The 17313-nt window shown below is 36.4% G+C and overlaps 1 protein-coding gene across 1 annotated transcript in view; it reads left to right on the top strand.

The window, feature by feature from the left end:
* Nucleotides 1-16944, top strand: part of UBE2W (ubiquitin conjugating enzyme E2 W) — a 33925-nt gene extending 16981 nt beyond the window's left edge. Inside the window, exons 3-6 of the mRNA XM_052703861.1 lie at nucleotides 6135-6237; nucleotides 8562-8717; nucleotides 10445-10520; nucleotides 14016-16944. Coding sequence (XP_052559821.1) covers nucleotides 6135-6237; nucleotides 8562-8717; nucleotides 10445-10520; nucleotides 14016-14029 — 349 coding nt within the window. The 3' untranslated portion in view covers nucleotides 14030-16944. The remainder of the gene's footprint in view (nucleotides 1-6134; nucleotides 6238-8561; nucleotides 8718-10444; nucleotides 10521-14015) is intronic.
* Nucleotides 16945-17313: the final 369 nt, after the last annotated feature.

Below are 17313 nucleotides of genomic sequence, written 5' to 3'. Positions count from 1 at the left end.
ATCATACATTTTCCTCTAATCATTCCAGGTAACATTCTGAACTTCTGTTTTTTATCTAGGGAATAAAATATTTTTCTAATTAATGAGTGTATTACCCAGCATAATGCAGAAATCTCAGGAACCAGCATAGTGAATTCATGAAATTCATATTAAGTATGTTACTGTTTAACAACATGGCAATTGGTATAAACTCTTCTTGGTTTGGAGTAAAGCAATATAAGAAACTCTTGCAGCTGCTAGCCTGTGAGACTCCTCTAAATTTCATCAAAGAACGGAACTGATGTAGTTTTTTTTTTTTTAGTTTTTTTTTTTTTACAGTATTTAGATAGTTTCATAGTTATTAACTTCCACCCATGTTTTCTAAAAGAAGTGGAGAAAGGTTTTTTTAAAAAGCAAAGTTGCTGAAGTTCATTTTTTGCACGGTTTTCCTTGCTGTAGTTTTATTTGGGATTAGTAAAACTGAAACAGGTTAGTTAAGTATTCTCTGCGTTTCATTGAAGTCAGTGGGTGTTTTCATTGTATTAAAATTCTTTCAATTGACTGACATTCAAAGACACAGACTCTTTTTAACATTTTTGGATAATTTTGTCAAAGTTTTTCTTAGCTTAATTTTAGGGAAGTGTTAGATTTTTGCATCTACTAAGGTTTTCTATGAGTGTGAATTTCAGGCTGTTTTCTGTGATATGTGTGCCATTGACTGATGGATCAATTTAAAAACCTAACATGGAGCTGCCCAGTTGAAGTCCCTTCACATCTGAATTTCTGGTGATGGCACACAGACTGTGCTACGTGAAGTTTTACACAACTGTTGCTTTTTCATGTTCCTGCTTTCTGTGATACTTGATGCAGATGAATATTACTGAAACAAATTGAAACGGTGCTTTGCGGAATTTGTTACTAATAAGAGTTGTAAAAAGAAAAGCTTGTTTTTTTGTGCTCGTAGTTTTCCATTATTCTAAGGATATCTTTGTTAGCAGAGTGCTACTACATTGTGGTTGTTTTTTTTTTTTTTTTTTTTTTTTTTTTTTTTTTTTGCTGCATGCAATTTTTATACCTTTCAATACGTTACAAATAGAAACTTCCTGTTTTACAGTTGTGCTAGTGTTTTGGTTTTTTTTCCAAATTGTTGCTGAGTAAAAAACTTTGTGCCATTATAAATATCTTTTGTTGTTTTTTTTTTCTTTTTTTTGCCCTTTAAGGGCTTTCAGTGCCAAGTAGAATGTTCTGAGATAATTAAATTGTGGTTAGAGCTGGTACAGTATAGATTTGTACTCACTTGGGTTTGAAAGGAACTGAATCAATTAATTGAAGCCCATAGTGTAACTGGGTCATTTTAAACCCAGTTTAATCAGTTTCTTTTTAGTACACATTAATTAGAAGTTTTGGCTTAAGCAAAACAAACCAAAAAGAAAAAAGCCAGTAATACCTCAATCATTTAAAAAAAAAAAAAAACAAAACCAAAAAAAGCAGTGTTTGGAAAGAATTATCTTCTACTTTCTAAGTAAAACTAGTTCAAAAACTGGAAAGTGGAGATTCTGGGTCACAAAGACCAGTAAAGCTGCACAGCTTTAAAGATGCAGTGCGTCTATAAATGTAAAGCAGAATATATAGCAAGAGATAAGTAGTCTCAGTTGCATCTAGAATAAATCATTACAGAATATCCTGAGTTGGAAGGGACCCATGAGACTCATCGAGTCCATCTCCTGGATCTAGGCAAGACCATCCAAAATTAAAACTGTCTAAGAGTATTGTCCAAGTGCTTCTTGAAGGCCATGGCCATTGCCCTGAGGAGCCAAATCCAGGACCTGACCACCCTCTGGGGAAGAGCCTTTTCCTACTACTCAATCTGATGCGGCTTCATGCCATTCTCTTGTGTACAGTCACTGCCACCAGAGTGCAGACCTCACCACCAGTCCCTTTGCTCCCCTCGTGAGAAGCTGTAGGCTGTCATGATGCTTCGTCTTCTCTGGGCTAAACAGACTCAGTGGCCTTGGCCACTCTTGCCATCTTTTGCCTTCTAGGCTCTTTACCATCTTCATAATCCTCCTTTGGATGCATTATAATACCTTTATGTCCTTACGTTTTGACACCAAAACTGCACACTGTGTTTAAGGTGAGGCCACACCAGTGCAGAGCAGGGCAGTCCTTTCCCTCGATGTTCTAACAGTGCTAGGCCTGGTGCACTGCAGGGTATGGTTGGTCCCTTTGGCTACCAGGGCATACTGCTAATTTTGATTCAACTTGATGACAACCAAATGGCTTCCTACAAAGCCAGTCTCTTGTCCTCTGAGTCTCTACGTATATATGGAGTTACCCATCACAAGTGCAGAATTCAGCACTTGTTCTTTTTAAACTCCATGTGATCATCTAGTTTGCTGATTTGCCAAGATCTCACTGCAAGGCCTTTTTACCTCTAAGGGAGTCAACTTTTAGTGTCATTAACATTTAGTGTCATTAACAAACTTACCAAGTGTCCTTAGAATCCTGCATTCAGATCAGTTATAAAAACCCTGAAGAGAATAGGCTGTAAAATTGAGCCATGTGTAACCCCAGTAGTAACTGCCAGCCTGGAGTAACCCCATTTACTATAGCCATTTGAGCCTGACCTGTGAACCAATTGTTTACTTGTCATACTGTGAACTTCTCTGGCTGGATGCTGACCATTTTGCCCTGAAGGCTACTGTAAATGTTAAAAACTTTTCTGAAATTAAAAAAAAAAAAAAAAAAAAAAAAGGCAAAAAACCCTACATGTACTAGTTTCTCTTGGTGTAAATGGCAATTAACTTAGTGAAGGAGGACTTTCACATAACGATCTAATGACTTCATTATTTCAAGTGTTTTTCAGTAACTTCCAGAATAATTTTTTATATTGTTTACAAGGCACTAAAGTGAGAATGACTGTCCTGTCATTACCAGGACGTATTTGTTGACCTTCTTGACAATTAAAACATTTGCTAACTTCTAGCCAGCTGAAACCTCTCCAGATTTCTAAAACCATTGAAAAATAATTGAAAGAGATCTTCTGGTGAGCTCTATAAGTCCTCTCACACTCCACATATTTTCATGTATCCAACTGGAACTGCAGATCCTGCAGAAATTCAGAGTTGGCTGGAAGTTTCTTTCCTCTAGTTCACCTCTGGTCCCCTTGTGGAGTTCTATCATCAGTACTGCAGAGGCAAAAAAGGCATTATATGTTTCTCCTTCATGAACATCCCTGTTTGTGAGGTGACTTAACGTGTCAAGTAATGAGCCAGTGTTCTCTGGTGCTCCTTTTGCTGTTTAAAAAAAGCCTTGATTCTAATGTCAGTACATTTTCTTTTTCCCCCTGAGGTTGTGAAGAAGATCCCTGCTCAGCCAGGCCAGCCTTAATCTCCTCTTGCTTGATTTCTGATGCACTGAAATTCCCTTGCTCCTTTGCTCTTAAGATATGACTATTAAAAGTGGCCAGAACTGATGGGTGCCAATTTCTTCTAAAACAGATTCCTGCAGCATCTTACAAAGTAGTTCCCTGAGTAGCCTGAAGTCTGCTTTTCCCATATTCAGTGCTGAAATTTTGGTGGCTGTTTTCCTGTCACTAAAGATTTGAAACTCAGCTGCTTTGTGGTCACTGTGGCCAAAGACGGCTGCTAATTGCCACTTCCCTGCAAGACTCTCTCTGTTTACAAGTAACAAATCTAGGAGGGCACCTTTCCTAGTAAGCTCCCTTAGTAATCTCCTGAGCCTATTTATATCAGTTATATGATATTCCCAGTTAAAGCTGGGAAGTAGAAATCATCTGTAAGGACAAGGGCAGCTGTTCTGGAAATATCCCTTAATTCATTGTAAAGTCATTCATCGATGTTGTCATCCTGGTTGGGTGATCTATGGTAGGTTCCTGCAACAATATCCGTTTTATTTGCTTTCCCTCTAATCCTTAGTCAGAGGCACTCAACATGTAATTGCCAAGTGTAAGTGCCATACAATCCAACTCTGTTACATACAGTGACACCCCTTACTTCATCTGCAATTAAAGGGCTCTTCCCCATTACAGCCATTACCATATTCCTTCTGAGGAGGATGACAGCAGTTCTGTAGAGGAGCAATTTTTCTAAAAATAAAATTATTTTAATGCAGTAGAGAAGAAGATGAGGGATTGATGCTGGAAGTAATACTGTTTAATGTCTTTATAGGTAGGTAACAGGGACAGTGGGATTGAGTGCATCCTCAGAAAATTTTCAGATGACTCCAAGCTGAGTGGTGCAATTGACATGCTAGAGGGAAGGGATGCCATCCAGAGGGACCTGGACAGGCTTGAGAGTTGAGCCCATGCCAACCTCATGAAGTTCTACAAGGCCAATTGTGAAGTCCTGCACTTGGATCAGAGCAATCCCAAACACAAATACAGTCTGAGCAGATAATGTTTTGAGAGCAGCGTTCAGGAAAAAGATTTGAGGGTGTTGAGTCATGAAAGACTTGAAATGAACCAACAAAATGCACTTGCAGCCCAGGAGGCCAACCATATCCAGGTTACATCAAGAAATGTGTGACCAATAGGTCGTAGGAGGTGATTCTGCCCCTCTACTCTGCTCTTGCAAGACTCCACTTGGAGAATTGTGTTCAGTTCTGGACCCCTCAACACAAGAAAGGCATTGAGCAGTTGGAGTGGGTCCAGAGGAGGATCACAAAGGTGATCAGAGGGCTGGAGGACCTCCCCTCTAAGGTTAATCTGAGAGAGTTAGGGCTCTTCAGCCTAGAGAATAGAAGGCTCAGGGGGAACCCTGTAGCAGCCTTCCAGTACCTGAAGGGAGTCTGCAGGAAAGCTGAGGAGGCCCTTTTTATAAAGGCATGTAGCAACAGGATGGGGTGGGGGGATAGCTTTAAACTGGAAGAGGGTAGGTTTAGATTAAATGTTAGGAAAAAATTCTTTATTATTATGGTGGTGAGACACTGGAACAGTGAGGTGATAGATGCCCCTATCCTAGAGATATTCAAGCCCAGGCTGGTTGAGGCTTTGAGCAGCCTGGTCTAGAGGGAGGCATCCCTGTCTATAGCACGGGGTTGGAACAAGATGATCTTAAATCTCTTTTTCAACCTTAACCCATTCTGTGATTAGCGTGCACCACTTAAATGCGGGGATAGCCTGTATGATGGCAGTATGGAGAGAGGCTGGGAGTAGTATCATCAGAACTTTCAGCTGAAATAGACCTTGTTCTTTGAATGCTTTTCTGTTCTGAAAAATCTCATTTGCCTCGCTTGCAACTGATGTAAACGAACTTACCTGAGAGTTTTTGTAGTCTTTTTTTTTTTTTTTTTGTCTCTTGCTAAATCTTCATGTTACTTTGTCCCTCAGACATGTGAAATTCTGTCAGTGAAAGACAGAAATGGGGAAGCAGTTCTAGAAAGGATAGTACTAAATGATCAACAGAACTCTGAAGTGATGGAATTGACAGAGCAAGGTGTTGCTATTTGTCCTGAACACTGCACAGAATCATATTTTTGCCTAAACTAAAACAAAACAAAACATGTCACTTTATTCCATGTTGTGATGGAAGGATCAGGTGCAGAAGAGAAGTACATCTTAATTACAGTTGCAAATCGTCTATTTTCTATTTTTAATTTTCTATGACCTTTTCATTTTTATGCTGTTAACCTTTACAGTTTTATGGTTTCCTTGTGTGTCAGATTATGTAGCATTTCATTTCTAACTTCTTCACAGATGCACAGGAGCATCATTCCTTCTCACCCTGGGGATGCAGATTTTATTTTAATAAACTGTATTGATGATTTCCTTGACAGAAAGATAGAAACAACATGGAAGGAGAATGCCTGCTACTCTGTTATATTCCAAGCCTGTTTTTATGTAGGAATAGTCTCTGGAAGTCTTCTATGTCAACTGTGGCTCATGTAATAGGGAATTGATGAGTCTGATGAGTTCAAGTCATCGTAGTTTGCAGTGCTGTGGCAGTGCCTGTATATGAAATACCAAACTTGATCCTTTCAAATGTGGGCTTGAGACATTATTCGCTTCTGTAACGGCTATACTAATGGAGAGTTTGGAAGATTGGCTGCGTGGTAGTTGATGTTGTTTGTCCTGTGCTCCAGGAGTAAAATAATAGTTTGTTAGTCCATAATACTATTTTTTTCTCCATTCTTAGGTGGATTGTGGACATGGAAGGTGCTCCAGGAACGCTATACGAAGGGGAGAAATTTCAGCTTCTATTTAAGTTCAGTAGCCGATATCCTTTTGATTCGCCTCAGGTGTCTGCTTTCTTCCTTCCTACTTAATTCTACCTCTTAGCAATAGTTGTGTGGCACGTGCTGAATATTAATGCTGTTTGTGTATCCTAATGTGAGGTTTAGTTGTTTCTAGAAAAAAAAAACACATCTGCACAATATATTTAACATAAATTGAAACAAATCTTCAATGAAGTGTAGTGTCTACTGCAGTCCACATGGTTTCATGGAAGATGGAAGAACAATGTACACTTGAGCTTTATTTATATACTGTGAAAGAGCAACACAATAGTAGGAAGGTTCCTTTTGCTGCAGCACAGGCCTGAACGACAATTCTTTTGTCTCCTATTCAGCTTCTAGTTCCTTTTTAAACCTCTTTCACCTGCCATTGTTAATATGGCTGTCAAAATAACGTGGTAGGGATTCTCATAAATACCTGGCATCTCTGGCAGGTCTGCAAATCTAGTGGTTATAATTGAAGTGTGCGCTACTGCTTTCATGATAACAGTAAGTACTGGAGGGGCAGCATTACTGCTTGGGTGCAGAATGAGCTCTGTACATCCGCCTGTCCATTACCTGAGAGGAATGTTAGAAATCATGGCTTGTAGGAGGAAAGTAGATGTTCAGTTATCACTTTGGCTCTCCTGAGAATGAAAGAAGAAACTTCAGTGCTTTAGTTCTGGCCCTGTTTCAGCTCGAAGTTTGAAGAGTCATCTCTGCTTTTCTCGTGGTTGTTGAAGCTCCAGCAAGGAGCTGCACCAGTCACTTAAAATGTAAAAATACGTGTCTTTAAGTATTAAGGTAAAAACTAAGAAATGCTGACTCTTTAGTTTCAGGTTTTAAGGAGTAAATTGGCAAATTCCATTCCCATCTGTATTTCGTTAGGTTTGCAGTAAGCTACTCGTAAGCGATCCACACGACCCACTTTGTTTTGATTCCAAGGAGGTACTGTTTGTACTCAATATCCAACATGTAAAAAAATCATTGTAAAAAAGCAATCTAGATCAGTACACATAGACAAATGTAGCTATTACTTTGTAAGCATAAAAGACAATTAAGAATTTAAGTGCTGCATATTTAGTTGGAATGACTAGAATTTCCATCGTGCTGCTGTACAATAATTTCATTCTCTGTTTTAAAGCTCTTGATTTATAATTCTTTCTCCTGTAAATCTACATTCTTTGAATTGGCAATTCATGTTTCTGCTGTTTAATCACTTAATTGTTTTCTGCCTTAATTGAATGTTGTCTGTTATAGTGTGCATGCTTTTACTTACTAGTATGCGTAGTCCTTGTTTTCCTGTAAAACATTAGTTAGATATTAAATATGTTACTAAGTTACAAAGGTAAGCTTTTCAGTGTATAAAATATACCAGATAAAAATCATTCTGCATCCACTTTTTTCTGCTGTCGTAAAGAAAAATGCATGCCATTTGGCAAATAGGTTGAGCTTTCTCACCTCAGGTTCATTTGTGATTAAGGTGAAACTTCTTTCTGGTAGTCAGTAGTGCGATGGGGTGTGTGAACATGCACATGAACTTAGAAAATCTTAAGAAGATGTTGTGGTTTGAGTGGTATAGAGTTATTATGTCATTTTGTAAAAGATTGCAGTGCTTATGTTGGATAAGGAGCTCAGGAGGATAATGCTGCTGTGAGGATTTTGATTTTTTTTTTTACTCCCTTTTCATTGGTCCTGAGCTGACCTCATGTTTTTGTCAAACTTACTGTAAGAGCAGTAATTGTCAAAATTGATTTTCTAACCTTTATTATCCTTAAATGGAGGGGAGGTTCTCAGTGCTGTTCTCTGTTGTTTGCTTCTGTTAAATGAAAGTAATTCCCACTTAAATAACAATCTAAAATTTCCTATGTGATAATGCATTATGGTTGTAAAGAGTCCTTTATGTTATAGCTAATAGGATTAGTGTGTTTAACTCTTCTTGAGTTGTCCAGAATTACATCCTATTGCGTCCATAGAAATACTAATTTGTGAATCTAACCTTCTGGATATGTGTCTGGCTTCCTTAGGATGTAAAAGACTGAGGTTTCAAGATTTAAAATCTTCAGTTAGATATATTTGTTGCTTTTATATTCTTTTTGTTTTGTAGCTATTCATAGGAATAAACTGCATTTCGCTGTTTATGCAACTTCATTTTCACTAGCTAACAAGGCTTCTGTCATTTCATTTTACATTTTGACTAACAGCTCAAAAAATGAATGAATATAATATGGTATGTTGTATTACTTATTGTAAATGAAAATGTCAGAACCCACTTTATTTTACAAAAACTGTGTAGTTTTATTTGAAAGTTGGATGTTAAACATGTGTGTTGTTTTTTTTTTTTTTTTTAGGTCATGTTTACTGGTGACAATATTCCTGTTCATCCCCATGTTTATAGCAATGGTCATATCTGTTTGTCCATTCTAACAGAAGACTGGTCTCCAGCTCTCTCAGTGCAATCTGTTTGTCTTAGCATTATTAGCATGCTTTCCAGCTGCAAAGAAAAGGTATGAAGTTTTTTTGTCATAGAGTCACTGGCTTGGGTTGGAAGGGACCTTAAAGGTCACGTAGTTCCAGTCACCTTGTGATGGGCAGGGTTGCCACCGCCTGCTGATTTCAGCACCGTTGGAGTAGATTAAGTGAAAATTATTTGTTTTCTATTTTGCAAAGTAAGATTTTTTTTTGTTTCTGAAATTCTAAAATAGGCAAACTTGCTACATCTAAATTTCTGTTATTCGAAAGTATTAAGTTAGAACTGCAAACTAAACAGTACAGTAAGTACTTCGTAACTTTGTTTGATGGTAATCTGTTTGCATGGCTTTAGTGGAGAAGAAGCGTAAATAGCAAGCTTCTGTTTGTACCAATTCATTACATTATATTAACACAAAGTTAAATTCTTGCAATTCTGTTAAAATTGTTTGTCTCTAAAGGCAACTCAAAACAACTGACGAAATGCGAAATGTCTTTTTTGCAGATGTCTAAGTTGTACTATTTTATTGACCTTGATCACTTTTATTTCAGAAAAGTAAATGATCCTAAGCTGCTTTTTGATCATAAATGAGTGATGCTCAGACTTTTCTTAGAAAAGAAGTTACTCTTTTACTTTTGACCGTTAGTTTTGGAGTGGAATTTCTGTGGAGGTTAATTTGGTCAGAGCTTGTACATATAGAATCATAGAATCACTCAGGTTGGAAGAGACCTTAAAGATCATAGAGTCCAACCATGAACTAACCATACTACCCTAACAACCCTCTGCTAAATCATGTCCCTGAGCACCACATCCAAATGGTTTTTAAACACATCCAGGGATGGTGACTCAACCCATTCCAGTGCTTAACCACTCTTTCTTCCTGATATCCAACCTAACCTTACCCTGGCACAACTTGAGGCCATTTCCCCTCATCCTGTCACTAGTGAGAAGAGACCAACCTCGCTCTCGCTGTAAGCGCATTTCAGGTATTGGAAGAGAGCAGTAAGGTCTCCCCTCAGCTTCCTTTTCCCCACACTGAACAGCCCCAGTTCCTTCAGTCTCTCCTCATAGGCCATATTCTCCAAGTCCTTCACAAGCCTTATTGCCCTTTTTTGGACCTTCTCCAGCACCTCAGTGTCCTTTTTGTACTGAGGTGCCCCAAAACACTGAACACAGTACTCGAGGTGAGGCCTCACCTATGCTGAGTACAGGGGCAGATATATGCTTTCCCAATATGCATATTTAACATATCCCAGTTGGTCCTACTCATGTGATTTTGGTAGGAGAATACCTCTCAAATTGCTTTGTTATATCCTCTGCCTCTGACTTTGCCCAACAAAACCAAATAAATCAAAGTTCATTTTTCACCCATTCTAAGCTACGATTTATCAGTATGAGCTGGACCTAAGATGTAACAATTAGATTAAAAAAAAAAATGGAAAGGAATTTCTCTTTTATTTATTCAATTTTTTTTAATCAAAAACTCTTCCTTTCTCATGGGCTCTCCTCTTTACTTATTCTTCCTAATACCCACATATTCCTACCCCAGTCTTTCTCTAGGCTATTCGGAATTTATCATGGGATCTTAGCTTGGATTATCTGCAATAAAAGCCATTACCTAGATTTTTCTTGCAAGATGACTTTCCCTGTTTGCTGCTTTACTTTCACTATATTCACATAACCTTTCATGAACTTCTTAAATAGTTCATGTATTTACTATATGGGGATTGTTTGATTATTTGTAGGTCTTTTCTTCTGTTGCAGAGGCGACCTCCAGATAACTCATTTTATGTAAGAACATGTAACAAGAATCCAAAGAAAACAAAATGGTGGTATCATGGTAAGTATTTCACTAAGACCAGGAATTTTGAAGACAATTGAAATGTGGGAATGAAGGATAAATGCGTTGAAAGTCTTAAACTCATTAATTTCAAAAGTTTATGAAATGCCGTTTCTTGGATACTTGCTGTGAATTTCGGTACATCTTATTTTAATAGCTCCCAAGTGAAATTTAGATAGCACAGATTCTATGTTTTGAATTGTTGGGCTAACTTGGAATAATAGCTCTTGTAAATTGTCTCAATACATGAGAGGTCTTAAGTTTGAGGTGTAGAAAATCCTTAATTAAAGTAAGTGTAGCTCTTTTTTCTCTTATTGCCAGTAATGCTTTTAAGGGCTTTTAAGACTTTCACTGCAGTAGAAACACATTTACATGTTTCTAACAGTCACATATTTTCAGTTAATTCCACCATCTGCCAGAATTTTCTGTGTAGACAGTTGGATGACTTAAAGACTCTTAGGAACTTATAGTTAGAAGTGTAGTAATAAGAGTTTATGTGTACATGATAAATATTTATGTACTAGAATTGCTTTTTATAATACTGCAGTGTCTGTAGTGCTAGTGCTGTTTTCTTGTTGTTTTTTTCCTTGTCATCTGCTCTTTATCTGACTTTATGCTGTGTGGTTTCTTTCTTCTGCTTCAGCATTTGTCATCTTCTTCCCAGAGCTAGGTTTGGCTGTATGTGCTAGTTGTGTCTGGTCCCTAAAAGAAAGTAAGACAGGATGGGAGGGACAGAGGCTGTGCTTTCCTTTTCTCTTGCTGGCTCTATGTTCTTGGCTTTCACTGGGAAAATACTGTCAAATAGTCATTGGGAAAAAGCAGAAAATGCTGTATGCTTAGATGATGCAGGGAGGAGCTGGTCTTACCTTTAAGTGAAGCATCCATCATAAGACATGCATTTTTCTGCTGTCTCCCTACACCAGGGAATGTTCTGTTTTGTATGTGAAGTGAGGTCAGGTAGTTTGAGATAGCAGGACTGGAGAGATGATGCTGCTTTCGTGCATAAATGCTCAAAAACCCAGAGATGCCTTAATAGTAAATGTTTGAGTTCCGTATATTTGTGGATGCCCATGGTTTTTTGACAAATGGAAGTGGAACAGAATGAAACTGTGCTACTCGTGATAGTCTAAAACAAGTTGATTTCAATCACAGTAAGGCCAGTGCTGTATGTCATAGGGTGTAAGTATTTAAGAAACTTAAGGCTGCTTATCATATGGTTGTAAATAATGCTGTTTATGAAATTGACTCCAATAATAATTGTACTCTTTCTCTGCAAGGATAATAGGCTGGATTTTTCATCTTCACTAGATTATTCAATACTCACTTTTTCTTTTTTTTGTTTTTCACTCTAGCAGTATCTTTGCTGCTTAATTATTTTGAGTTTGCTTTATCTTTATTGGCTATTTTGGAATTTTTTTTATTTACTATTTTAATTTTGTTTTTACTTGTTAGTTAATTCTAAAGGGAAATGAAATTAAATTTCATTTATTGGCTTTATGTTGTAGTTAAAATAAGTCCTGCTTACTTTGCATTGGTACTACAGCCATCTCCTTTCGTTTGGGAGTTGTGTCTCTCAAGTAGAACAGATAATACTTTCGTTTTTTATTCATGAAATTTGAGTTAACTAAGCAAAAGATCAAATAAGTACAGAAAAAAAAAGTGGCTGTTTGACTCTGAAAATTACTATATAATTGTGACCCAGAAAGAAAATCAAGCTGCTTGTATTCCGTTGAACAAATCATTTAGTTACCTCAAAGCAGTTATTCAGCAGTTGTTTTCTGAAAGTTGGAGAACCTACTAAGTCAGAGTAACCTGGAAAAGCAACTGAAGAGATGAGAAAACAAGTCAGTTCATTTAAATAACTTATTGTTTTGCTTCATAATATTTTCATTTGTTTTTACTTCCTTTTTAGCTACCAATTACAATTACAACTAATTAAACTATTACTGTGCTTCCAATCCTTTTAAATTCTTAAATTAAAAAAGTAAAATCTTCAACTATTAGATAAAAATTGTCATTTCCTCCCTGACTCAACAAAGCAACTTATTCTGTAAACAGTTATAGATCCTTGTTTGTTACAAAATCAGCATCCTCAGAAGTCCTCTTTTAAAACCTGCTTTGTCTTACTAATGGTGTCTTTGACTACCATACTCAACACCTCCTTCAACTGTACATTGAATTTCACATTGACTTTCTCAGAGTTGGTTGTGCTGTGTCAAAGACAAAGGAGGATCTTCCAGATAAGGTTTTCTTAGCCATGTTAGGCTGAAATTGGTTTCATAAAGCTGTTGTCTATTCCTTTGTGTTGTTAAGAGGTAGAATTTTATGGGGAGAAGGAGTATGTGGCATTGGTGATTTTTTTTTTTCAGCCAGCAATTCCTTACTGCTTTTGGCTTTTGATTTTATTTTTTAAGAGGTGTTTTCCCTGATACTTCTGAACTTTTACTATGCTGTTTAAACACCTCATCATCTCTCTTGTGTTCTTACCCTTTTTTTTCCTTACATGTACAGCTTTGTTCCTTACCCTCTTAATAAAACAAAGGCTCTTTTCTTTTTTTTTCCCTGATATGTAGTAGTACTGAGCACATAGTGTTTTCCCAGTGAGAATGTAGAACTGTTTGCTGCGACTTCTGTTTTTACTGTTCATGGATTTAGTAATGTGTGCTGTTTGTATGGCTACCTTTTCTGTGTGTGCAAGATCACAAGTTAGTGCATTAATGACTGGACAGTAAGTTTGTTTTCTGTTTACAAGCTTAATATCTCCTGTTACCAGTTGCAAATATTCTACATGTTGATATGTGGAGTGAAAGGTTTAAATGGGTAAGTTTTCTCAGGCAAATATTTATATTTAAATATTAAAGTGTAGAGCAGACACATCTGGCGCAGTATTCTCTTTGTAATAGGTCCAGTCACAGTCCTTAAAATTCAGTGAATATAAATATTTTCACATTTGAAGTCTTAGTGTTACAGGAGTGATGTATTGCCTTTGCATGGTTCGATCAGATGTAGTTTGTGTTGATTCTTGAGAAATATAAAAAAGCGTTAAGATTGGAGGCATCTGGATAAACCAGCTCTGCTGACACATACCGATATATATTCCTTGTGGAAAGATTTCTCAGTTTCAAAAATGGATGTAGGCCTGCTTTTACTTCAAGGGGGTCAAAATATTTAGTGTATTTGGTATTTCCTTTTCCTAGTGTTTGACTTTCTAAATATTGAATGTACTAATTATTGTCCTTTTGATTGACTGCTTGCCAATACTAATGCACTTAAGAATGTGTGGATAGTAGTTTGGCAATTTTATATTTTATACTCTCATCTCTTTTTCTTGAGTTGTTATTGAACAAAATTGTCAACTTACTCATTTGGTGTGTTTCCACTGCGCCTTAATTTCTGTGCCAGGAGTTGCTCATGCATACATCTCCTTGGTAATTCGGACTTAGTATTTATAGTAAATATATAAACATTCTTTTTTTTTTTTATCTTATTTTAAAGATGACACATGTTGATGCCACCATTTTGTGATCCTCGTAGCAGAAGATAGTCCTACTGAGAAAACGAGCACTTTGATCATTCAGTCTTTGAACTTTAACCTTTGACTGGAAGTGACCTATAGGCAAAGAAGACTACTTCCTTTGACTGCATTTTTACTAGTGTGCATTCTGGGCGCATGTTGATCGCTGGTTCAGTCCATGCAACTGACATGCTTTTATTAGTCATACAGTATTAATGCAGGTGTCCAGAAATGTCAGAATAATTCCATTATTTTTATTTTAAGCTTTTGGAGAATTCCAGGTCTTCATATATTGTGCAATAACACTGAACTCCTTTGCGGTTTTGGTGCATCCATTGCCGGCAATGGACATTGTACCAGGGAAAGGTTTTTTGCTCCTGCCACAAAAAGATTGATGCGTAATAGAGCTGGGCAAAGTTTCAGATATTTGAATTATAAGCAAGGGATCTACCTGTACCTTAAAAGCCACCCCATTCTTTTGTATTTGGATTCTATGCACTGTGATCTCAAAACTAGCAGCATGAGGTAACATGCTTAGCTGAAGGACTGTAATAAGATCATTGCATATTTATTAAATTGTTTGTCTGCTGTCAAATTGTTTTGACATGGAAGGTTTTTCAAGTGACATTGGCAGGGAGGTACAATGTTATCCCTATGGTGAAATAAAACTACTTTTTGTATATAGTTATTCATATCTCTGAAGCAAAGGTATGAGTAATTTAGGGTATGAATGATTTAATCAAGAATTTATTTTGGAGATAAGAGAGGATGGCAGTGATATAACTGAACTTGCTGCAGTCCATAATTGGGCTTGTAATTTGTACTTTAGAGCTTTTTCCAAATAGATTGCACACTGTTATTTCCTGCTAGCCATCAGCATGAGCCCTACTGCCTACACCAATATTTCATTTATTTATGTGTTTGAAAGAAATCATATAACATTTTTGTTTGCATTCACTGTTTCTTTTGTTGTTGTATGTCATGTTTGAATGTTATGAAATATTTTGATTGAAAAGCTGAAAAGTCTGAAGTTATTTTCATGTAAATTATTTCTTTACCGTGTAAGCATCATCTTGTCTTTTAATCCTGTACTATAAAAAGAAAAAAAAATACATTTTTGACAGAGGCTTAATGTTTTGACAAAAAAGTGTGGACCTTCTTATTTAAGTTTAGACTAAAGTATATTTTCTTAACTTGCTTGTCCTTCACAACCATTATGTTTTGTTTGTTTTGTTTTTCCTCCAGGCTTTTACTTCACCCTTTGCCCCCTCCCCTCCCCCCCCCCCAAAAAAAGATGAAAAAGCCTAAAACCAGATTGATGTATTTTCTATGGAGCAACATTTTATTGAAATAATAGATAGTTGTTCTCACCACTCTGTAATATTTTGATACTGCAATTAGGTTATCTTTTTAGGAAGCACTTTTATAAACTTAATACCTTTACACTTATGCAAAATTTCTATGACTTTTATTTTTACTGTTGCCTTACTGTTGCGATCAAAAATAAAGAACCAAGTGGTCAATATGTGAATGTTCAGATGAAGTGACTACTTGATTAAAAAAACAAACAGAAAATCAACAGTGACACAACCCAAACTGAATAACTACAAAAACAAAATTGGCTGATAGTACCGAGTTTTTTAACTGCTGTATAATAACTGACAAATTTTATAGCCTTGTACATACTTCTCTGTTATCTAATGTTGAAAACATTTTTAAAAATGAAGAAGCATAACTCAGGGTGGATAGAGTTCAAATGGATTTGCTTTGGAGAAGTATTTTGTACAGCAATTATTGATACTGTCAGTAAAGTGAGGCTACAATATACTTCAGGAACTGCTATTTTTTCTACTGTATTGAAAATATATCTTGGCCTTTAAAACGCAATGGTAAAATCTAGTTTTGAATATAAATTTGGTGTGTATATATACTTTCACAAAGAGCCTTTAAAATCTAGAATTCAGATTCTTTTAAGAGCCAAAAATAATCATTTTAAGCAAATGAAGTAGTTGTGCTCCTAATTTCTTATTTAGATAAATTTTATTGCTTTAAGTTAATCAAATCTGTTATTTTTGGAAATGTTTCGTATGAATGAGCAGTGATCTGAATACTTAATCTGTATATTCTTGTTAACTGCTCTCTATTATTGATTGAAAGGATTGTCACATCTTTGAGAATTCATGTGTTTTCATACAACTGGTTCACATAACGGATCCTTTCAGATAGTCCACAGTGAAGAGACCTTATTTTGGTACAAGGTAATGTGTCTGAAGAAATGGTTAAAGTGCATCTTCTCAGATACTTAAATCTTTTCAGATGTTGGATTGGTGTTCTACAATACATGATTTCAGAGAAGCTTTATGACATACTGTATGTATTTTGTTGGAGTTGTGTGATGTAATGCAAAGCATTATGGTTTTTTTTTTAATCTATGCTATCACATGGACTACAATGAAGTTAACTAAATTTATGCTGCTCTTCAATGAAATCCTCTGTAATAAGAGAAAAAGAAATCCAACGTAGATTAGAATTTACCTCAAGTCTTTTAGTTTACAGTAGAAATGCATTCATTGGTTCTCTTGTAGATTTATTGGTAAGTTCTCCTATATAGAGAGGGCAAGGACAAGGCTTACATACCACTCGAGCCCTCAAATTAATGCAACTATTCTGACAATACAGTGGTGCCCTGGAAGGGGGTTTAAATTAGATGAAGGTGGTGCCATCCTTTCCATAGGGTGAGCCTGTGTATGTAACTTTCTTTTGCTCGGAGTTTCTCACATGAAATGGTTACAGAATTGGCTTGAAATGATCTTGCTTTTATTTTGTGTCAATGTTAATGTTGTTAAAGACTTTGTTTTTGTGTTTAGTGTCTTTATACTATAACACAATAAATTCTTGTTTTAAAATAGATTACTACCCTTGAATATAAGTACGTGTGGACCTTTTCATGGTGGAGTGCAGGAACATTGTTCATTACACTCAGCTCCTCTTGAGACAAAACTGTCCGTACTACTTAAAAGCTGTGATGGATATCCAGGAAGGGATTTCTGTAGTACTGAGATGTCTCCTCTTTCCTCCAGACAACATCTGTTGCAAAGCTGAAGGAAATTATATCTTTAGGAAACAAAACAAAGACTTAAGATACAATAAATAAAAGAGCTGTGAGATTACTTTTCATTTCTCATAGATTTTTAAATAGTTCTGTACTGTTGTTCTTCGTTGTTTGACAAATGCTTTGTATATCATTGGGCAGTGGGAGTTCAGATGTTTGTTTACATC

Source organism: Tympanuchus pallidicinctus, unplaced genomic scaffold, assembly GCF_026119805.1.
Source record: "Tympanuchus pallidicinctus isolate F22 unplaced genomic scaffold, pur_lepc_1.0 scaffold5, whole genome shotgun sequence".
Classification (NCBI taxonomy): domain Eukaryota; kingdom Metazoa; phylum Chordata; class Aves; order Galliformes; family Phasianidae; genus Tympanuchus; species Tympanuchus pallidicinctus.
Note: the sequence above shows the minus strand (reverse complement) of the source record. Positions and strands in the feature narration are given on the sequence as shown.